Genomic DNA, 23,730 nt, shown 5'->3' on the forward strand with positions numbered 1-23,730 from the left:
AATTATTGGAATGCACAATTATTTTAATATGCAAATAAAAAGTTTTAAAACCTGAAAAAAATAAAAAAAAGGAAGGAAATTCTGGGCTTCTCTGGTGGCGCAGTGTTACGAATCCGCCTGCCAATGCAGGGGACACGGGTTTGAGCCCTGGTCCGGGAAGATCCCACATGCCGTGGAGCAACTAAGCCCGTGTGCCACAACTACTGAGCTTGTGCTCTAGAGTCCGTGAGCCACAACTACTGAGCCTGTGTGCCACAACTACGGAAGCCCACGCGCCAGAGCCTGTGTTCTGCAACAAGAGAAGCCACTGCAATGAGAAGCCTGTGCACCGCAACGAAGAGTAGCCCCCGCTAGCCGCAACTAGAGAAAGCCCGCGCGCAACAGCGAAGACCCAATACAGCCAAAAATAAATAAATAAGATAAATAAATTTTTTTAAAAAAGGAAGGAAATTCTGATACATGTTACTACATGGATGAACCTTGAAGACATTATAAGTGAAATAAGCCAATCACAAAAAGGCAAATATGTATTATTACACTTATATGAGGTACTTAGAGAAGTCGAATTCTTAGAGACAGAAGTATAATGGTGGTTTCCAGGGGCTGGGGAGAGGCGGGAATGGGGAGTTATTGTCTAATAGGTACAGAGTTTCAGTTTCACAAGATGAAGAGTTATAGGTATGAATGGTGGTGATGGTTCCACAACAATGTGAATATATATACACCACTGAACTGTGCACTTAAAAATGGTTAAGATGGTAAACTTTGTTATGTGTATTTTTCCACAATGAAAAAGGAAGACTTCAATTAAAAAATCAGTTGAATATAAATATTATAAATATTTCTGGGACGAAATGGTAGGGGTTGCAGCATCTTCATTTTCATATTATTTAGTGATATTTTCATCTGATTTTTAAAGGTGCTTTTATTATTTTTAATTTTTAAAATTTATTTATTTATTTGGTTGTGCCAGGTCTTAGTTGCAGCATGTGGGATCTTTTAGTTGTGGCATGTGGAATCTTTAGTTGCAGCATGTGAACTCTTACTTGTGGCATGTGGGATCTAGTTCCCTGACCAGGGATCAAACCCAGACGTCCTGCATTGGGAGCGCGGAGTCTTAGCTACTGGACCAGCAGGGAAGTCCCTGTTTCATCTGATTTTGAGAGGAAAATTAGAAAAGAGCAAAGAGCTTGTTTGCTGGACATTAGGAAACCCATAGCACAGATAGGAAAAAGCTGCAAGTGCTGGTTTGCTCCCCATTGTATGTGTGAGAGTTTCTCCTTCTCATATCTTACCATTAGACTTGAGATAAATTAGTCTTTCCTTGAAAACAAGTTTACACAAACCAATCACCTCTGTTGACAAATTTGCGTAAAAGCAAGCAGTGAGAGCTAGTGCACCTCAGAGAAGGCTTCGCTCAGTTGACCTTCAGCTCCGAATTACACTTCTACTGACTAAAAAACACTTCTAAATGGCCCTTGGGAAGTAATTTGCCCAGATAGAAATACAAAGGCAAGAGAATCATTGAAGAGAAGGGCATTTTGTTTGGCGTTTAAGCGCTGAAATAGAGGAATCAGTAATGAAATGTGTGGTAACTTTCGTGATTTAAAAACAACCAGAGCACAAGGGCCCAACTGCTCATCAGTGAATCTTTGGGGCCCCAAGAGTAGGTAACTCTGCCCCAATTTGGCTCTAGCTTCGAGAAGCAGAGGCTGGTGCACTAGGATGCAGCAGGTTCCTTAGGTGTTCGGGGCTTGCATTCAGGAAGCATTAGGGAAGTCATGGCACCTGCAGTTTGGGTCTTCATGCCCATGTTAAGTTTCTTCTGCTGAGATATGATTACCAGGGGACTACTGCCTGAAAGTACCCTTGGGGAGTCCCACGGTGACTCCAGATTAGGGCCACAGGAAGCCAGAAAGACCAGGGTCAAATCCTAGCTCTACCTATCAATTGCTCTGTGACTCTGGAGAGATATTTGACTTCCTTATAGCCCTGAGAGTTTGTTTCAGTAGGTCTGAGACAGGATCTAGGAATCTCTATTTTTAACCAGCCCAGCATATGACTCTTGATACTAGAATCCTGGTTTGGGGCTGTTTCCTAGAATTGGTAGTACCTAGAGTCAAGCATGAACCCTGGAGCCAGACTGCCTGCGTTAATTTCAGCTCCACCAATTTAGGAGTTGTATACTCTTGGGCAAGTTACTTCACTTCACTGTCTCAATTTCCCTATCCATAAAATGGTGATAAAGGTCGTACCTATCCCATGGGGTTATTGTGAGGTGATCTCAAGTATGCTAATTGCATAAAGCATTTAAAATGAAGCCACTTACACAGCAAACACTGTGTTATTCTAGAGCTACAAACCTTTATCTACAACTCCAAAATTAAAAGAATACTAAAAATCAAAAAGTCTTCCCCTGACGTTTGGCACAAATTAACTTGGCAGCAAAACCTGATCTAACTGACAGGAGGCTATTGTTAGTCTGTATTTATCCCTTATTCTGTATTAATAAACTTAAGAAATATCAACATGTTTGATTATGGAATGCTGCTCCACAGCCCCAGAATAGGTGTAACATCATAAATTGTATCTTTGTGTATTTCCTAAAAATCTGAAATATTCTCAATTTCAAAACACAGGAGTTTCAGAGAAGGGAGTGTGAACCTATATTTTATTATCCTTTGTTGGCCAGAGACCCTGTGTGACAACCATTGTGAGAAAACTCGCCATCTGGTGGTTGCAGTGGAGAACAAACAAAAACAGAATAAAACAAATAAAATAAACAAAATGCCATTATTAAAAGTTCCAATAGTGTAGAGCTTCCAATACAGTATATATACAAAAAATTGATCGTAACTTAAATTGATTACTAAGTCTAAATTGATTAGACTCTAAATTGGAATCATAAATTTAAAAATATTTTAAAATTGCTTTATCAGTTTGCTGAGGTTTCCTAATCCCAGAGTGACTCCTACTCCTAGCCAGGATGCAGGTGGATTTAGCATGTGCTACTTAGACTAGAATACTCTTTGATATTTTTTACTTTCCAATGCTTTCATTCTCACTTTCTTCTCTGAGACTTTCTTTTCTTACCTAATAGAATGCAAATCAAATGCCTTTGGACACCTTTCCCTTTATACCTAACACAACCTTTATGCCTGGGGTCAGCAAACTTTTTCTGTTAAGGGCCAGTTTGGACTTTGTGGGCCATTTGGTTGCACCTACTCAACTCTGCCATTGTGGAATGCAAGCAGTCATAGACATTACATAAATGAATCAGGGTGGCTTGTGTACAAAACTTCATTTATGGACACTGAAATTTAAATTTCATGTAATTTTCACAAGCCACAAATATTAGTCATGATTTTTAAAAACCATTTTAAAATGTAAAAACTATTCTTAGCTTGTGAGATGTGCAAACACAGGCAGTGGGCCAGATTTGGCTCATGGTGTAACAGGGAAGAGCCAATTCTGACTCCATGTTGGATCTGTTTCTTTTACTTTAAGCTTTGCTTTTTGTTGCTTTTGATATTGTAATCAAATTACAGTCTATAGCTGTAAGCATACATAATGGCCTGCCACAGGGAACCCTGCCCCTCTGGCTGTTAAACTAAAAGGCTTTTGTTCAGCTCACAGAGAGACATTGACCCTGCCCACCTGTGAATGGCTGCAGAAAAGAAATGAACACATCCCCTCCTATTTTTTGTTTTTTTTAAAAAGATTTTATTTATTTATTTTTGGCTGTGTCAGGTCTTAGTTGCGGCATGCAGACTCTTTGTTGCGGCACGTGGGCTTCTCTCTAGTTGTGGCACACAGGCTCCAGAGTGTGTGGGCTCTATAGTTTGTGGCACACAGGCTCTCTAGTTGAGGCACGTGAGCTCAGTAGTTGTGGCACACAGGCTTAGTTGCCCTGCAGCATGTGGGATCTTAGTTCCCTCAGCAGGGATCGAACCTGAGTCCCTTGCATTGTAAGGCGGATTCTTTACCACTGGATCACCAGGAGGTCCCCATCCCCTCCTATTTTGCAAGATAAATGGTCTTTTTACTTTACTTCCTCACCTCCTCCCCCTTTGTTCTACAAAAGAAACTGGCATTGAGACCCCGATAAGATGGTTTTTTGGGGACCCTAGTCCGCCATCTTCTCGGTCTGCTGGCTTTCCAAATAAAGTCTCTATTCCTTGCCTTAACACCTTGTCTCTCGATTTACTGGCCTGTCTGTCATGTGGCGAGTAGAGCTTGGACTTGGTAACAATGGGAGGGCTATAGTTTGCTGATGCCTGCCCTAACTCAGGGTTTCACAACCAGTTAAGCAGTGATGTCAATTCTTATTGTACATTCTTTTAAAATTCAGACTTCTCTGGAATTTCCCACATTCAGAAGTTATTTGGCAGGTAAGATTCTGTTCAGGGAGCACTTTGGAGTCAGGCCGCACCCCTTATCCCCACCTTCCTGTTGAACCATCCAGGTCTACGTATTACTTTCACTGAGCTTGTCAAATGAAATACTTTGTTTTGTGCAGGCGTGTAAAATATTGTTTTTCTGTTGCTTTCTTTTCCTTTGCTAACCCAGAAGGCTTAAGACCTTTACTATTACTATCTGGTCTAAGACGTTCCTAAATGGAGCAGATTTTTAAAATTTTCTAAATCGATAAAGCCAAAGTCTGATTTTTTTGTTTGTTTTGGAACTATCATTAAAAATTTTTTTTTTTAAATCTTTGCAATAATCAAACTTACAAAAACGTTAGTACATTACAGATAATCTTCTCCTGACCCATCTGAGAGTCGTTGACCTGATGACCCATCGCCCCCTAATACTTCATCAGGAAATTAACACTGATGTTACTACCACATAGTCCTCAGACTCGTTTCAGCAACTGTTCTAATAACGTTCTTGATAGCGAAATGATCCACTTCAGTTCGTTCAGTTAATGTATGTGTCTTCAGTTCTTTGGTTATTCTTTGACCTTGGTAGCCTTGGCACTTTTGAAGATCATAGGCCTGTTACTTTGTAAAATAACAATTTTCAATTTGGATTTACCTTATACTTCCTCATGATTACATTCAGGTTTTGCATCTTTGGCAGAAATATCACAGAAGGGATGCTGTGTTCTTCTCATTGCATCCTATCAAGTGGTGGAAGACTTAGATTTCTCTCATTTTGTTCACTTAAGGTGAACTCTGCCAGGCTTCTCCATTTTAAAACTCCTCTTTTTCCCATTGTACTTAAAAAATATTTTATGGAGAGGTACTTTGAAATTACTTACATATCCCATGCTTCATTAAACTATTCATTCATTCATATCAGTATAGACTCATAGTTTTCTCTTTTATTCAGTGATTTATAAGCCATTATTTGGATGCTCAGATTGTTCCAGATTTGCCCGGTAAGTCCCTTAAGGCTGGGTCTGTGTCCTTTTGACATGCGATTACTTTTTTGAGTACTTCCTTGCTTTCTTGCTCATCTTGTACTTTTCCTGCCCGGCCATGGAATCCGCCATTTCTCCAAAGACTCCTGGCTCCTTTAAGTGGAGAATGTAGTGCCTGAATCTGGATGCTAGGTGTATATGCACTGCACTGGAGGAAGAGGGGAACTGCTGCTCCACGGCTCACTTAGTGGACAGTGCTCCCCTATATTTCTTTATGTTGAAATTCATGAGTTCACACCAAAACCCAATACCCCCTATATTCAAACCCAATACCAGAGTTTATTCTAGTCTTTTCCCTTTCTGATGTGTAACATCTCCTCTAAAAATGAGAAAGCTGGCTTCCGTTATCCTTAATATTTCTGCTTATTTAATCAAGTTCCCTGTTCCTACCCAATCCACCATTGCCATCCCTCCCCTGCGTGGATGCCCTCCCCATCCCAAGTGTAGGATGACTTCCAGCACTAGGCCACACCCCCAGCTCCTACCCACACACACCAGGCTGGGAACCCATGTGGATGCCTGCCCCCATCTAATGGTGGAATTGTGGGTAAAGGAAAAAGGGGAAGGGGAAGGCTGAGTCTTGTTGAGGTTTTATGTAAATTCCACAAAGGAAGAGATCTTGGTTTTTGCTGATGTATCCCAAATACCTAACACAGATCCTAGCACGCGGTAGGCAATAAAAAACACCTTGAAAAATTTATAAAACGATAGGGTAAACAGTTCATTTAAATTCTTTATATTCAAATATTTAACTTCAAGATATTTCCCCATCATAATAGATGAACTTTTTATAACTATAAAGTTATCAGGTTCAGGAAACAGTTAAAAAGAAAGGTTAAATCTCTGATTAGGCAATGTGAAGTTTGTCTTAAATTTGGATTTATGTGCAGGGATAAAACCTCACAGAATCGCACTGAAAACAACAACATTGCTTGGGACCAATTTAACAAAATAGAAAAGGCATTACTTCTGAACAATATTAACAGATACATTGTTAAATCAGAACACACGGAGACAACTTCAGAGATGGATACAGGTATGGGGGGGCTGAAGCTTACATAACTTTGGAAGCATTTTTTAAGGAAAAGAATTAGGTACAGGGTCTTATAAGGGGACTGTGTAAGTGAGGAGCCCTGAATTTTAGGTAGCAAGTCTGCTCCTGGAAGGAAGTCAGAGTGAAAGTGTCCAGGCCCAATGCTCAGCACAGAGCAGGCATACAAAATTTTAAGATATTACTGAAGAACTCTGCATCCAGCCTGTTCTTCCACATATTAGGTCCTAAACAAATCTCTCTTAGATACTGCTAACTGACCCCTGACTTGTCCCTTCTTAGAAAACAGGTTTTAACGAAAGTTTTGCTGTTTAAGCAGGAATGACACAGGATTCCAATAAGGTCTTATCATTTTAATTGACTTTAATGATTATTGCTCATCTGCAAGGATTAATATTGCATTCATTAAAAATCATACAAAATAAACTTGTTCCTCCCAAGTTGCTCTCTACACGCTCCCTCTGATGCCAGACATTTTCCCACAGTGTCCTTTGTTACATGGCTTGACAGAGACGGAGCCCTTATCTAGTATTCCTATGGACACAGTAATAGATATGGGAGCAGGGGGCAGGCCACAGGGCAGCAGGACCTGGGCCCCTTCCCTCCAGCAGAACTCACACGATGGATACCACTGTTGGCCAGGTTACCTCCCCTAAAGGATGTGCTGTTCTGATTGGCTGGTTAAACGCCTTGGGAAAAAGGGCTTGAACCATTAGCATCTACAGAGAAGAAAGCATGGTCACACTGGCAAGGAGTGGGAATGGGCTGGTTACGGAGAAACAGGAGAGGGAAAAATGTTTTGGCAAGATCACTGACCCCTGCTAGGAAGTCACAGAGTGAAAGCTTTCCTTCTTAAGTTTCTATTTTTAATGTCTGTCTTCTCTGATCAATGGCAATAGGGAAATGAAAATTTCTAGTACCTAGCACTACTGCCTGACCCAACTTTGAAGGATCACCAGCTAGAACAAGTTGAGAATTTAGAATCCTGGATAATTATACACTTAAAGCTCATGAGCACAAAGCTCACCTGACCATGCAGAAATGCTGGTAAGCAGGGTGCATGGCATGGGAGTACATCTCTCTTATCTCTGAGGATTCTTTCAGAGTGTGAGCCAGGACACACCGATTATTTCCTCTATGCACAAACTGCCCTTTAAGGTCTCAGTTCATAAACTTTCTGTGACATGCGTCAATCAAAAGTGGTACTGCTTCTGTAAAACTAAAGCCCCAGACAAGTTATACAGAGCTAATTTCCCTCAGCCTGACCCAATTTATCATTCCTCCTCCCATCCACATCTACCTCCCTTTAAGTATTTTAAATTGCAGAAGCACAGCTGATTAGAAACTTGCTCTTAAAGGATAAATCCTAAAGACAGAGCTCAGTGCTGTATACTGAGTAATGGCTCAAGAAATTTGCTTTCAGCACAAGCTGATGGGGCAGAGCTGATAAAATTTACTGTTATGGCCCCAGTTCACTGATGCTATAAACTATGGGCTAGAAACAGAGGGATTATCAGAGTTTGAGATCTGCATTTCTCTAGACTCAACTCTGCACTTTTAGCTCCAAAGGTTCAAAAGATAAACTGATAACAACCACTCAAGCAGCTCCTCAGTATTAAGACTAAACATTTTTCTTACTTAAAAAAACAAAATAAAAAAACAAAAACCAAAAAAACAAACAAAACAAAAACAAACAGAAAAACCCAGAAATAAATGCTAGGGGACAAAATTCAACTTAATAGAGTACAGTCTGGATAAAAACCTGGAAAATGAGAGGGTCTGGTGGGAGTGGAGGAAGGGCTGTACTAAATCCAAGTGGGCCTACCAGATCTTAACAAGCGACACTCACTAGTACACATCTCTGAACCAAACATACCACCTTTACACAGGAAACAGGGCTTGGAACATCTAGGGGAAATTAACATGCACCACCTATATATAACCTACCTGCCTGGTAGGTACCATCCCTGCTCCTCTGAAGAAGTGAAAGAGCACTGATTTCAGCAGCTAAGAAATGGGCTCTTTTAAGGCAATTTAGACATTGCAGATTGTTCCACATAGAAGGTACCTTAGCATTTCCTGTTAATAAGGTACCCAATTAAGACTATGAAGTCCCCAGAAATGGTAAAGAAAGAATCACCTTTCTGGGCTGGGAGAGTAAAATCCTTCTTTAGTGACTAGGGTGAGAAACCTTGAATCTCAGTTTCATCTAAAGAGCCATGAAGCAAGTTCCTGTGTGGTCTGCAGAACTTGGATAATGAGATGAAAAAACAAGAAAGAAATTATAGGAAAAAAAATCAAGAGGAAAGGATTAAGAAGAAAATAAAAGTTTTCTTAAAAAATATTTCTTTTAGAGTTGTGTGGTTCACGTGGACTGGTCCTTGGTAATACGGTCCATTAGTATCTGTAAAGAAAGAGATTGACTGTTTAGTATTTGTGTCTTCCACATGAGCGTTCCAAGAAAAGAATCCAAAACAGAGAACACTCTCCAGGGTCCTTCCCCTGCCCAGGCCAGGGATGCCTGCAGTAATTCCCCAGGGATTGTTCCTCCCTGCGCTTCCAAAGGATTTCCAGCAATGCCACCTCTAGCTGTATTTCCTGCTCTCTAACACTATACATCAGTGGTCTTCAACCCTGACAATACATTAGAATAATCTGAAGTTTTACAAAATAAGCCGGGGCCCCATTCTAGACTAACTCTATTAGAATCTCTGGGGGTGAGGCTCAAGCTCCAAAATCTTAGGAAATGCTGACTTCTTTACATCTACTACTAGATACACAATTTCTCTGTTTACCTTGTTAGTGCGGGGCAGAGTTCTTGTACTCTTCAAAATTAGCTATAACACTATTTAAAAAAGCTGGCTAGCCTGCATGGCTTAATATTGGGGAGAAGAGCTTTTCATTTACTTTCTCCCAAGTTACCTGTAATAATTGGGTTTGAATGGCCCGTTTTTGTTGAGTCCCAGATATTTTGCTTGGTCATCTGTCAGCTCTGTCAGGTGGGCATCAAATGATGGCAGGTGCAAGCTGGCAACGTACTCATCTAGGAAGAACAAAGCGGCAGGGGGGCAGACTCCATTTCAAATATGCCTCTCAGGGCATAGCTTCCCCCTATTTTCATCTGAAGCTTCTTTGAGAGAGAGGACAAGGCTTGGAATAACTTCGAAAGAATCTAACTCGGAATATTTGCTTAATTTTAAAAAACCCCTCAAAGTTGCCTTTAAGGTATTTCTCTCAGTACATCCAGAGTGCACTTAGAAAGCCATTTGCCAGCGGGACAAAATGGGCCGACTTGTTCCTCCCCATTCTTCTCTGGCAAAGCTTTTGGGTTCACCTCAATGGCCAACATACCATGTACTATTCTCACTTTCCTGCAGCAACTTCCTTAGCTGGATCATAGTCAAATTATGAATCAAAGTGGACACCAGTAAGGTCAAAAGAGTTAAGTCATCAACATTTACTTACGATAAGATCCAAAAAGGCCTCAAATCTTAGGATCATGGATTTCTAAGGCAGCCGGCACAAATGTATTAGTTTTCCATAGATAAGCTTCCTGGGCTTTTGCCTTTATGAATATGAATTAAAAACCAAAAGCCAACACCCAAAGGTAAGCTGAGGTAAGCTGTTGAAGGGGACAACAGCAAGAAGTTTTTTAGCTTTAAGAGGACAGGGGTTTGGGCTGACCAATGAGAGGGGAGGTTGGCACCATATTCAGAAAGGTAAAGAACTAAAGATGATGCATTATGTCACGTGAACACAACACAGTTGACCCCTGGAATGACAGATTTTTTGTATATCTCATAGAAGATGGACAATAAAAACTGTATTTGTTTGTTTCTCTCATTTTGGTCCCAGGCTGTAATCAGTGGTAGTAAGTTTACTAAACTTCATAAAGCTACTCAGGATAAGAGCATCTACCCTAAACCATTGTGCTAAAGCACCTTTACTCATCAGCTGTAATTCTTACTAAAATTTTGCAATATATTTAGTATTATTCTCACTTTACTGATAAAGAAACTGAGGCTCATGGAGATTAGAACTTGTCCCGAGGTCCAAAAACCACTAAGTGCTAGAATAGGGATTAGAATCCTGACTCTAAATCTAATGCTTTTCATGATATTGATTTTACCACACCATGCAACAGTCTGGGGATCAATATAGGTTTCTACTGTTTTCACTCACCCATTTTCTTAGGAAGCAAGTATACATCTTGTTTGTATCGTCCCTCAGGTGCATTATAGAGTTCTATCAGTGCCAAAGCCTAAGAAGGGAAAAGAGGGTCAAAAAACACAAAAACGCTTCTTAGGGACATTAAAAAACAAAAACAAAAGAACTAGATTTAACAGGGTCTTGGGGTAAATATTTAAGTGATCTACCACAGTGACAGCACACAGGACTTGGACTGTAATAAACACCAGCACACAACATGGGAAGATTTACTGGTGCTTTTGTTTAGTTCCTAATAAAAGAAGACACTAAATACAATTGAGCTGAAACACTATATTCTAAATTAAAACAGCCAACCAAAGGGACACAAACACTGACTCTGCCTGACTAATGATTATTTTCTACACTTGAGAAAGCCGAAATCTTGACAACTTGTAACCTGAAGAAAACAGGTTGATAAGAACACAGGAGGGCACACTCTCATTGGAACTCTGATCTACGCCCAGTTCCACTCATCTTAGCGCAGGCTAAGCCGGCCTTTTGTCACATACCTGTGTTGTAGCTGTGATGGACAGAACAAAGGTGGGAACTGTGGAGCAGCTCAGATTGAGCAGACGACCCTAAAAAGTTGAAACAGTTGTGTTATCCCTCTGTCATGTCATGCAAGTCACACAAATGCTGGAAAGGACTTTATACTCCTTCTAGACTCAGTTAGTAGAGGAAGAATTACAGTTCCAAATCAGGACTCTAGGTTTTATCTTATTTTCTGCAAGTCCATCTGAGTCTGACAAACTGAAGAATCAGCGGTGGTCAGGAAGTAGTATGTTACTTAGTAAAAAGTAGGTATTTTTTGAGTGATTCTGTTTGGAGACCAGACTATTTGAGAAATATACCTCTACCCAAAGACAGAATTCAGGGAAACATAGGCCGAATATGTTTACCCTGCCACCCCTCCCCGGATGGCTCTAACCATATTGTTTGTGCTGTACTGCCCGAACCCTTCTGTGTGTGCACCTCTGCCAGAAGGACGACGCGTTTGCCATCTGGCCAGATGACATGATCCACCTGAGAACGTACTCGCTCCCATGTAAGCTCCGGAGTGCGGAGGCTGGTCTGAAAGGAAGAGAGCGCAGTTGACTGGCTATAATGGAAGGAAGCAAAAAAAGGCCTAGCAACAAATCAATGAGAGAAGGCTTACCACATCAATTTCCGTGTTTGAGTGGCCCATATTGCATACGATACAACTGTTTTTCATGCGATCCAAATGCTCCCGTGTCACTACGTTCTTATTTCCTAAAAGTAAAGGAGAGTGGCTGAGGAAACAGATCCTGGTGGGGAAAGGTACTGACTAGCTTTCAGTTAGAACGTGGGACAGAGGTTTGCTGGCACTAAAGAGCATGTATACATTGTGAGGAAAGAAATGTGTGTTGCCTAACAGCTCTTTAGGCTCAGTTATTTGGTTTTAAGATCAAGCAGGATAAAAAGCCACCAAGGAAAAAGGCTCTTTGTTCAGGAAAATATGTTAAGGTTCTGATAGCTTACTCTAGTTCTCAGACTTCTAAACACAACACAGGTCTTACCTACTTTATATAAAAGTTAATTAGATCATTTTCAAGATTTAACCTCAGAGTTAATACTCCTCCATGTACACCAAAGCACTGACACTTACCTGTGCAAGTTATTACGACATCAACTTGCCGGATGACTTCATTCAGCTTTACCACCCTGAACCCATCCATGCTGGAAGAAAAGGAAGGAACACTATGAGCAAAAGCAAGGAGGCAGTGGGACAGAAGCTGGTCACAAAATGAGACAATTAAATGTCTTTCTAAAGTTAAATCCAGGGCTACCTCGCTGGAATGGTAGTAATAAGCTGTGCTAAACTATACACACTGGGCTCTTCAGACTCCCCAAGATTCCATCCAGGAAGGGAAAACACCAAGAAGCTCTATGAGTGCCCTATGATTACAATGCAGGGAATAAAGCAATCTTAGCCTTCTCCTTCTTTGAGAAATTTCTCCAAGGAATGGTTAATACAATAATCAAACTCTTAGAAACATAAAGTCCCTGGAGTGAACCTAATGGTATTACCGCTGTTCTTACCAGGCCTGCAGAGCACAGATGGGGTCAATTTCTGTGATATAGACAATTGCTCCGAGGGCCTTGAGAGCAGCACAGCAGCCCTTTCCCACCTGCAGAGCATAAGGAAGAAGTCAGGTCCATTCAGGCACAGATATTTAGGCAGGTAGGCTCTCTGGGAGATGGGAATTAGCCTCCCTGAAACCACCAATCATCTAGCAAGTCCTTGCAAAGATGCTCCAATCCAAGCAGAGGAGAAACAGATCCTGATTATGTTGTGACCCTTAGAGGAGTGATTTAGCAGACATTTCAAGGGCTTTAGCAAGGGCTGGAGCTTGGGATAGTAGAAGAGATAAAGGAAATAAAAGTATCACCATCAAGGAAACAAGACCAAGGAAGATCAACTGTAACCTCTCGTTTCTTGTTCCAGGAAAGCCTGATAACTATCACTTGAGAAGCATCTCACTCAAGGACAGCCTAGCAGCTCAGAAACTTCTGTGGGTCATTGTTTATGACAATAAATAAAGTCCCCTGTCATCTATTCTAGTTTAGAGATAATCAACTATATGCCACTTCAGGTTTTACCCTTCACTCCACTAAGTCACCTGTGGGACCAAAATGCTACATATTTACTTGAATTAAGTCTCATAATGAAAAGGTTACTGTTATAACTGGGGGGAAATGATGGCAACATTCCATACCATAAGACAAAGTGGTGAAATCTGAAAACTCAATTCATTCTATATGTCTCTATTCATAAATCTGAATAAAGGACTTTTGCTACTATTTTGAGACACTTTATCTAAAAGCATATTTTAAACCCTGCATCAGTAACTCTACACTGACAGCACAAGTCTCCTTCACTCAAAATTTCTAACAAGTCTGTGAAAAGGCAGACACTGAGGCCCAGCTACTTACCTCACCATAGCCACACACCACCACTTGTTTCCCACCAAACATTACATCTGTGGTCCTCTTCAGGCTGTGGAAACAGACAAGCCTCAACTCAAACATTATTAGATCAAATACAGTCCCTCTGAAAATTTAAGTGTGGGCAATGCCCCATAAGAACTTCAACTGGAAGTTGGCTGGGCTCAGTATGAGATAGAATGCCTCTAACAAACTTTTAAAGCCATAGGAAGACCAGGGGGCAAAACTGGAGGGATATCAGACTAACATTATAACCCAACCCAAATTTACCCCCTATAAATTTGAATAATTATACGTTTCAACCTACCCATCTAAAATGGATTCTCGGCAGCAGTATAAGTTATCAAATTTCTGTTTGGTAACAGAATCGTTGACGTTCATGGCTGGAACACAGAGTTTCCCAGCTTTGGAGAGCTGATACAGCCTAAAGGGAGAAGAAAGCCACAAAAACAAAAACAAAGTTAGCTGGTAAAACACAGGAGCTGGCAAAGTCTGCCTAATTCTCTTCAAGCTCTGTGCTGCCCTCCCCAGTCTTATTTATTGCCCAAGAATATTAGTAAACAAGGTAATTCCTTGTTATCCCTCCTAACTTCTTTTCATTTTCTCTTTCCCAACTCCCCCCCGCCTTTTTTTGGAAGGAAAAAAACCTTTCAATTGAAGAAATTTACTTCTCTTTCATAAAAGGGGATACATTTCCTTAGACCAGCATTTTCTTAATCTTTAAAGAAAATCCATGCCTACTTCTGATAAAGATTATCAATGATTCTGATATGGTTCCGTGTGTGTGTGTGTGTGTTTAAGCATGTGCAAGGTGCCCCCAAAGGAGAAACACTCTCTTAGATATTTTATAGGTACTCCAACAAGCAAATAATATTTTGCCCAGTTTTATTTTTTGTAATGTGTATAACATATAGTTTTACAATAGATTTTTTTCGTATTTCAGATATAAAATTATAATCCAAAATTGAATACAGTTTTTCAAGATATATTCATTCCCTACCTCCCAGCAATGACTGAGAATCACAGTGGAATAAATGGGAGAGAAAATCTCTGAACTAGAATCTGAAATAACTTCCTTTTAGGGTCTCCTTGATTTTTTCCAAAGGTATATATACTCAAAAGTTTTATCTAATGAAGATACTCCCATTTAGTTACAAGGCTGAAACATAGCCCTAAAGCCTAAAAGAGACCAGAAGAATCTGCTGAGGCAAGGACACAAGGGGCAGCTACTCCAGAATCTGTTACCTGTGAACACCAGTCACGCTCTCTTCCACAATGCCTCGGATCTTCTTAAACACGTTTGGATACTTCTTATAAACCCAGTGGGTTAAGTCTCCCCCATCATCCAGGATCTATAGAACAGCCAGAAGACTTCTATGGGCATTCAGGCTGCTAGAGCTGGGGGGAACTTTGAACCCACTTTCTGCACTAGTAAGAGAGCCCTGTATGTTTTGGAGAGCACTCCTCAGAGCTCCTTAGAGCAGGTTTAGACAGTGGAAACACAGTCAAATTTGTTGGTGTAAAATGGTTATAAGGATTCCTAAGTTTGTTCTAGGCTATGGTGAAGAGTAGTAGGCTAATCACAGACTCATTTTTTAGTCTAGAGCCCTGATATAAAGCCCCTTGGAACGTAAAAGGAGAGCTGGGGCAGGAAGGAAAGAAACCAGAATTTTACTCCAAAGAGGTACCATATCATTTTCTTCTATTTCATTCTGCTGTGTATGAGCCACATGTGTTCAGTTGGTCTTACCCTTCCCCCGCCTTTCCATTCAGTACTCAGACCCATCCTGAATAGGTATCAAGCTAACCATTTTGGCAACAAAGTAAGTGCATAAGACCAAACATCCGAAACATATTTAGGGAACCATGCTTTGAGGGAAAAAAGGAAAGAAATCCATTGTCAAAAGTGTAGGATGAATATGCATTATTACCATGTTGGCTTGCCACCCATCCATGTTCACACAGCGGTCAATACACCACCAGAAGTCATCTTCTGACTCGCCCTTCCAAGCAAACACTGCAACTCCTGTAGATATGGAAACAAATCAGCTCATTCCTCTTTGAGGGAGTGTCCTATACCAACATCACTCTCTGAGATCCAGGTGAAGAGAAAAAGGCTAAAGAAATTACGCTGGAAAGGAAACAACTTACGGAGGGCAAGAAGTCAAAAGAGCATCTTTAGTTCAGAAATTAGTTAAGAATTTAAGGGATTTTTGTTTTTGAAAGTATTTTAGAACCTTAAAATGTTATTCTCTTCGGTCAATTTTATACGTGGAACTTTATTCTAAGGAGATAAAATGAAGTGGGAATCAAAACAAAGCTGTTCACTACAGCATTATTTATATTAGCAAATATCTTGAAACAAACTAAATGTTCAACATTAGGAAAACAGTGAAGTAAAATCCCATGGCCATATGACTATTATAAAGGATGCTGTCGAAGTTTTCAGTGACATGGAAACTACTTCTGAAAATGTTATATTTACGTTATAAAATTGTATATATACCGAGACTTATTTCATTTCTGTAAAAAGTGAACAGAAAAATGGAAAAATATGTCAAATATCATCTCTGTGTAGCAGGATTTTAGTTTTTTTGGGGAACCTCTTAAATTTTCTGCAATAAACATCAGAAAAGAGTAAACAAGAAAAACAAAAGTACTATACAGTTGTTTTCTGAGGGTCATAGGAAGATGGGAGAACCTTAAAGAAACTTCAGAGTGATTTTCCTTTGAACATTTTAACAATAAAAATTACTTATGTTTAACTGAACTCGTAAGTAGTTCATATATTTTCAATGAAATATTGAATACCAAATTATCTAATGAACTATCAAATAGATGGTACCTCTTACTTGTGTTCTCTCAAAAGTGAGGAGACTTTTGTGAAAGGAGACCAGCTGAGCTCATACTCACACAGCTCACATAGTTTAAAGTTCTTTCTCATTCATTTAACATTAGAATTGGGCATTTCCCCATATATTATATTCTTTACAAAGCTCATTTTAAATGACTATACAATATTCCATTATGCATATGGACCTTTATTATCCATTTCCTTCCTGCTGACACTTTTATTACCCTCCACATTTTACAGCACCTAGACATACATGACATTGTAAAGATAATTCTGATATGTAAAAATTATGTTTAGATAATTATTTTGCAGCAAAGTCGGTGAAAAAAGCCGAACTTACCAGCCTCAGCCAGTGCTGCAGCCACTTCATTTTGAGTGGAGTAGATGTTGCAGGCAGACCAGCGGCACTGAGCCCCCAGGGCACAGAGTGTTTCAATCAACACCTATACAGATGTATAGGAAGACAGAGTGAGAAGGAGGAGGGCCAGACTTGAGTGGTAACTAAGAGAACAATGCCCAGCAACTCAGCAGCAACAGGTGCTACACTGGGAAGTTACAAAAGGGTGTGTGATCCACTAGTCAGTACACTGGAATCTAACTTTACCCCCCAAAAATGGTCCCAAACGTCTTAATAACATATTTATAACAATCACATTTTTGCAAATCGAGATCTCCCTAAGTCAGGTTGGTTAAAAGTAGGTTATATCTACACAATCAAAGTAGAAAACCCCATTATTGTGTAACTGGGAGGTTCCACTTAATAGTTAGCACTTGGAAGTTAGATAGGGAAGGAAAAGCAAGTTAAAAAAAAAAGAAAAAGTGTCCCTCCCCACCCCCACTCCCATCAGAAGATCATCACTTTTCTCCCAACAAACTCACCGCTGTCTGGGCTGTGATATGTGTACAGCCCACTATTTTAGCACCAGCCAAGGGCTTCTCTCCCTGAGCACGTTTCCTGAGTGAAATCAGAGCAGACATGTCTGTGAAAGAACAGAGTATTTGAGCTAGGTCTGCACTAGCAATATCATTAATTCCTGCCCCAGCGACATCTAGGGCTGGTCTGGATCTGTTGAGATATGGTGAGGTAAGGAAGAAAAAACTCTAAGCACATTTTTAATTTTTATTTAATTTTATTTTATTTTTGGCCGTGCCACGCGGCTTGTGGGATTTTAGTTCCCCGACCAGGGATTGAACCCGGGCCCTTGGCAGGGAGAGCATGGAGTCCTAACCACTGGACAGCCAGGGAATTCCCTCTAAGCATATTTATTTGATGTCTGGCAGCTTCAACTGCAGAACAACAGCAGTGAGTTGTCATCTAATCACTTGGAATTTCTCTCTTCCTCTACAGTTTCAGCCTTATATACAAAGGGCTTATATGTAGTCAAATTCTCAAAAGTGATAGAAATGGAAGGTGAGTGTCACCATTCATCTGGGAGAAGAGGGAAGTAGTTATGGCATTGGCTAATGGATTCCTATATACTACAATCATCAGACCAGGAAGAAAGACTTTACATCAGCAGAAGCCACTTGCTTTTGTTTTTCTACGCTGTCTAATCCTATTCTATCAGTTTGTTTGAGTTCTGTACTCCTGCCCGGTATAGAACATGTCTCCAATGTGAAAACAACAAGAGTAAAGAGACATTATTGCGAGTGGGGCTGGGTAGAAAAACCAAGATTTAACTGATTGTCAGTCATTTTTACTCTTGCTCCAGCAGAGGGTGCTCAGGATCAAAGACCAAAAGAGACCCTAGGTCACCACATCCTTAGCTGAAAACCCTCCCACATTTGCTGCTTCTGGGAAATCTGGGTCTCTGAGATTGGCAGCTATGGTAGGATCCCGCAGAACTAACCACCATGTACTGATCCAGGACTTGCTGACTCTGCAAGCAGATCTTTGAATATGGTGTCATGCGGGAGGAAAAGGGAAAGTACTCTGTGTAATTACCACACGCTGAGAACAGGAAGCAGCAGGGAGAACAAGAACAAGAATCCTGAGGCTCAAGCTCCATACAGATAGATTTGTTTATATAAAAGCCCAGGATACTGGAGTTTCCCAGGAGACTTTCAAGTTAGCTTTCCAGCCTTAAGCTGTTTGTGCATTCTGATGACTAGCAAGTGGGCTGCTTCTGGTCCCCTACCCACTCCCTTTCTTTACCTTGCTCTGCAATCTCAATCTCCCGGCGTCCAAATTCTGCCTGCTTGATGTTCTTCACACAGAAATTGCTGCTGCCCTTGGAGTTGGTTTGCTGCTTTTCTCGGGGGGAAACCTCATCATCAGAGCTATCTGTATAGGACGCAGCTAGAACCAGGAAAGAAAGAAATGAGGAAAGAAAAAACTCAATGGCCCCAACTCCACAGAGTGCAGTCACCAAGGGACTCTCATTTAAGTTAAGCGAACACTCTTAATTGGAGCCACCTTTTACGTCTCTCTCCGTTCTACTCCTCCAGAGTCTAAGAAATGGTATGAATGAAACTGTTGTAGATCTTTCGGTATTGTGGCCCTTTCCCCGCCCCGCCCCACCATGACTTTGCCATTAGTGCCTGTGATAAGGAGCTATTGATCCCAAACCTGCACCAGCTCAAGAGAATCCCTCAAAACAGGGGCACTTGGTCCCAACCGGGACTAGAACCAGACATGGCAAAAATGGAAGAATAATTTAGGCCATATAAGGAATGTTATTTCTATAGATCACTAGTTCTCAAACTTAAGTATCTAAAGCATCTGTCAGAATCACATGGAAGGCTTGTTGAAACACAGATGGCTAGGGCCCCACTGCCAGAAACTCCCATTCAGTAGGTCTCAGATGGGACCCAAGAATTAGCATTTCTAACAAATCCCCAAGTGCTGCTGATATTGCTGTTTAGAGGATCATACTTTGAGAACCATTAATGTAAAAGAATAAAAACAGTAAGATAACCTTATCTTATAAAATCTTATAAAGAGATTTTACACTAGGTTGCACTAAGGAACACAGAAATGCCACAAAAGATGAGCAGCACTGATTCTGTTGCCAGCCCTGAGATCACTCAAGATGTTCAACTTTAAAAAGCAGCTTCACAAAAAGCCAAAAATGTCCTTGCAGATAGATACGCAGGAGAATATAAAGCAAGGAGAATATAAAGCAATCACTCCTTACCTCTCAAATCACTTTTTTTCTCTCATTGAATATTTTCCTGATCACCGTCTCTGCCAGTGTACCAGGTCTCTCACTGACTTCTACATACACATCCTCCTCTGTCCAGCTAACACAAATACTACTAAAGGTTATCTATCCACTAGGACAATTTAACTCTATCACTAAGCTTTTAAAAATGCTCTACTAGGTCCCCATAAAACATGGCCATCAAGATCTTTAAAGACTTCTTAAAGCTTCCATCACTCATCCCAACTTTTTCTCTCATAACTCAATCTTTCAAATTTTTGTCTCTTAGCTATAATTAGCCTGCTTGCCACCTATCACTTTTTGTATCTGTCTCACTCCAAGACACCTTTTCACTTATGACAGCCATTATATTTTGGAACCTTTTCTTGCACACATGCTCACAGTGAGACTGCATATTCATTTATTTCCGTACTTAACCCTGTATACCACCATTTGTACTTGTCTGCCTATCTTGTCCATAATGGGTTAACAGTGTCACAGGGCAGAGAATAAGTTTTTAAAAATTGTCTATCCGTTTCTTTTTTTTTAAACAGTCCTTATACCTCAAGCCCAGTCCTAATGTTAATAATACAATGCAAACAAGATTATGGCAAAAGAAAATAAATGGCTTTTGGTACAAATTCCTTTGCTGACATTCATAGCAATCTATGACCTTGAGCAAGCCTTTTAATCTTTTAACAATGTTTCCTCAGTTGAACAATGAGGGGGTTGGATTAGATGCCCCGTTTCCTCCAGTACTCAAACTGAGATTCTATATCCTTTTCCATGTTAATTTTCTAATACCCGCCTCTAAAGTTGAGAAGGGCACAGTTCAAAGCAGAAAAAAAGACTGCTTATATAGGGATAAGATAGGAGAGGAGAACTAAAAAGAAACAGCTGGAGCCACATTAGTTGGACTCTTTCCCACTCCAGAGGTTAAGAGGGGAAGATACTTCAACATAAAGGGTAACCTAGTAAATAAAAAGAGCTAAATACTAATTTTTTTTTGCGGTATGCGGGCCTCTCACCACCGTGGCCTCTCCCATTGCGGAGCACAGGCTCCGGACGCGCAGGCTCAGCAGCCGTGTCTCACGGGCCCAGCGGCTCCGTGGCATGTGGAATCCTCCCGGACCGGGGCATGAACTCGTGTCCCCTGCATCAGCAGGTGGACTCTCAACCACTGCGCCACCAGGGAAGCCCACTAATTTTTATTGTTGACAATTCAAGCAGTCTTAAAGGCAAGAAAGAAAAATAGGTGGCAGGGTATATCTTTAACAAAGAAATCAGAAATTATGCTTCCAAAGTACACCTCTTCTTCAAGGCCAGTTCTGGCAGCCAAAATACCATTGATTTTCTCCCTTCTCAATGTGGGTGAATAAACGTGGGAATGGGAACCGGCCCAGTACTACCAACCAGGAACTGGCCACAGACCACACACAGAGACCATCGGGGAGGAAAGTCTCACGATGACAAAAGCTTCTCCAGCTACAACCCTGGCTGGGAACATTCCCATTGCTCAACCACTAGTTATCAGCTTTCAGCACAAAGACAGGCAGTCCTGACATGAGGTATTTTCAGATCCTAGATAAGTGAAAAGAACTGGGTAGAGTACTAGCTCAAGACTCTGGAATAGGGAGGAGAGATCAGAAAGAACAGGAAGTTCACACCTACCTGAACTGTAGCTGTCAGTGGAGGACTGAGAAATAGAGCGAGACAAAGATCGTCGACCAGTCTTGGTGGGGAATTTGGTGAACTCCTGCATGTCATCAGCAAACTGGATTTGCTATAAGAGGAAGACAAAAAGTTGAAACTTACAACAAGGATTCTATGAAATGTTTCATTTTTAAAGGCTATACATTGCCTCCCCTAAAAGCTAGTAGTATCAGGTGGCTCCTACTAAGCCAGTAATTCTTCCACCAGAAATGAGGGTGGAGGAGGCTATTCTTTGACTCCTCCCAAAATGCCAATTACTATCTCTTCCCGATGGCTTCAGCAGAATTTTGTGGGTACAGGGGGAGGAGAGAGAGCTTAAGACCCAACTTCGTTTAGCATTTGTCTAATTTCACAGGTCTTCCTTCCCACGTTCCATAAAGTTTTCTTTTCTCTTCTCTTCTAACCCTGAGACATTAAACTCTTTACCCTTGCTCTCAACTCTATCAAAAAGCAGGCATAATCTCTTAGGGCTTCTGCTTGATTTTTATTTCAGAATATTCTCTTGTAGCATATTCTTATCCTGAAGTTAGCAATGGTCTTGTTTTTTTGAAAGAATTATGAAGAGATGCCTTAAATGGTGATGGGCATTGGGGTGCTAATAGTCAGAGTCCAATCATGTACCTACCCTTCACAAAGCCAATGGAATACTGCCAGAACCTTCTATACACAGTAAAATACCAGAATATTCTAATAAAAATTTAAAAACTCACATACCATAGTAAATTCCAACTAATTAGGACTAATATATATATATATATATATATATATATATATATATATTTTTTTTTTTTTTTGCGGTACGCGGGCCTCTCACTGCTGTGGCCTCTCCCGTTGCGGAGCACAGGTGCTGGACGCACAGGCCCAGTGGCCATGGCTCACGGGCCCAGCCGCTCCGCGGCATGTGGGATCTTCCCGGACTGGGGCACAAACCCGTGTCCCCTGCATCGGCAGGTGGACCCTCAACCACTGCGTCACCAGGGAAGCCCAAATTAGGACTAATTTGAAGGAAGGAGAGAATAATGACTTGGTAAACTCTGTATTAAAAACTTACTTAACCATAATTCAAAAAGAGTCATGTACCACGATGTTCATTGCGGCACTATTTACAATAGCCAGGACATGGAAGCAACCTAAGCGTCCACTGACAGATGAATGGATAAAGAAATATGGCACATATATACAGTGGAATATTACTCAGCCCTAAAAAGAAACGAAATTGAGTTATTTGTAGTGAGGTGAATGGACCTAGAGTCTGTCATACAGAGTGAAGAAAGTCAGAAAGAGAAAAACAAATACCATATGCTAACACATATATACGGAATCTAAAAAAAAATGGTTCTGATGAACCTAGGGGCAGTACAGGAATAAAGACACAGACGTAGAGAATGGACTTGAGGACACGGGGAAGGGGAAGGGTAAGCTGGGATGAAGTAAGAGTAGCACTGACATATATACACTACCAAATGTAAAATAGCTAGTGGGAAGCAGCTGCATGGCACAGGGAGATCAGCTCGGTGCTTTGCGACCACCTAGAGGGGTGGGATAAGGAGGGTGGGAGGGAGATGCAAGAGGGAGGGGATATGGAGGTATATGTATGCATATAGCTGATTCACTTTGTTATACAGCAGAAACTAACACAACACTGTAAAGCAATTATACTCCAATAAAAATGTTAAAAAAAACTTTCTTAAATGAAATAAGGCAGAAACAGATAACTTTTGAAGGATACTTGGAAGACCGGCTTTAATAAATAGCAAATAGCTTACAATTAACATTATTTATAGTTAAATTAATTAGTGTTTCTAAAGTGTAGGAAAACACTTCTATTAACTGGTTTAAACCTTCCTCCTAAATGCCTGTTTAAACTCTGACAAACCCTTTCTTTGAAATATAAAATAAACCTCGACCTCCTCTGAAAAACAGAATGGTTTGAGAATCTGAATCAAGCTTCTCCTCACAAGCTGATTAAATCTGAAAAGGTTCCCATGGAGAATTCATTAAGCTAAGTTTTCAGCAAATAATATCTGGAAATGTAACCTATTACAGATTAAAATCTTCTCTCCATAATGCTAGCAACCTGGTTATAGGCATTTTGAAGCCAGGAATAGTAAAACGCCCATTAGTTACAGCTGCTAAACATTCCCCTCCTCTGTCATATGTACCCTCCAGCTAGGGTAGCATCTGGTGGCAGTGTAAGAATCAGGAATAACTGTGCAGCCTAGGCACAGGCAGCTAATATGAGCAAGGCGATTACTGAATTAGTAGGATTCTACAGGTAATGAAGCAGTAATCAAGGGAACACAGACTTGTGTTTTTACACCAAGAATCAAAGCGGAGAATACTGATGTCACAGATAATACTACTGGGC

At 40.7% G+C, this 23,730-nt stretch overlaps 1 protein-coding gene across 4 annotated transcripts in view; it reads right to left on the reverse strand.

The window, feature by feature from the left end:
- Positions 1–6,196: 6,196 nt before the first annotated feature.
- Positions 6,197–23,730, reverse strand: part of AHCYL1 (adenosylhomocysteinase like 1) — a gene marked incomplete at its 3' end in the record, with an annotated part of 47,327 nt that continues 29,793 nt past the window's right edge. For 3 of the 4 annotated variants that reach the window (XM_082656508.1, XM_082656505.1, XM_082656507.1), the window contains exons 2-17: positions 21,321–21,432; positions 18,662–18,805; positions 17,386–17,486; positions 16,847–16,949; positions 15,584–15,678; positions 14,898–15,004; positions 13,960–14,076; positions 13,641–13,704; positions 12,747–12,835; positions 12,313–12,383; positions 11,842–11,936; positions 11,658–11,756; positions 11,195–11,263; positions 10,659–10,737; positions 9,399–9,519; positions 6,197–8,880 (exon numbers count right to left, since the gene is read on the reverse strand). In XM_082656508.1, the coding sequence (XP_082512634.1) occupies positions 8,874–8,880; positions 9,399–9,519; positions 10,659–10,737; positions 11,195–11,263; positions 11,658–11,756; positions 11,842–11,936; positions 12,313–12,383; positions 12,747–12,835; positions 13,641–13,704; positions 13,960–14,076; positions 14,898–15,004; positions 15,584–15,678; positions 16,847–16,949; positions 17,386–17,486; positions 18,662–18,805; positions 21,321–21,411 (1,452 nt within the window). In that variant the 5' untranslated portion in view covers positions 21,412–21,432. Of the gene's footprint in view, positions 8,881–9,394; positions 9,520–10,658; positions 10,738–11,194; positions 11,264–11,657; positions 11,757–11,841; positions 11,937–12,312; positions 12,384–12,746; positions 12,836–13,640; positions 13,705–13,959; positions 14,077–14,897; positions 15,005–15,583; positions 15,679–16,846; positions 16,950–17,385; positions 17,487–18,661; positions 18,806–21,320; positions 21,433–23,730 lie in introns of those variants that run through there. The other variant, XM_082656506.1, reaches the window with a different exon arrangement.

Source organism: Grampus griseus, assembly GCF_964374135.1.
Source record: "Grampus griseus genome assembly, chromosome: 1".
NCBI classification, from domain to species: Eukaryota; Metazoa; Chordata; class Mammalia; order Artiodactyla; family Delphinidae; genus Grampus; species Grampus griseus.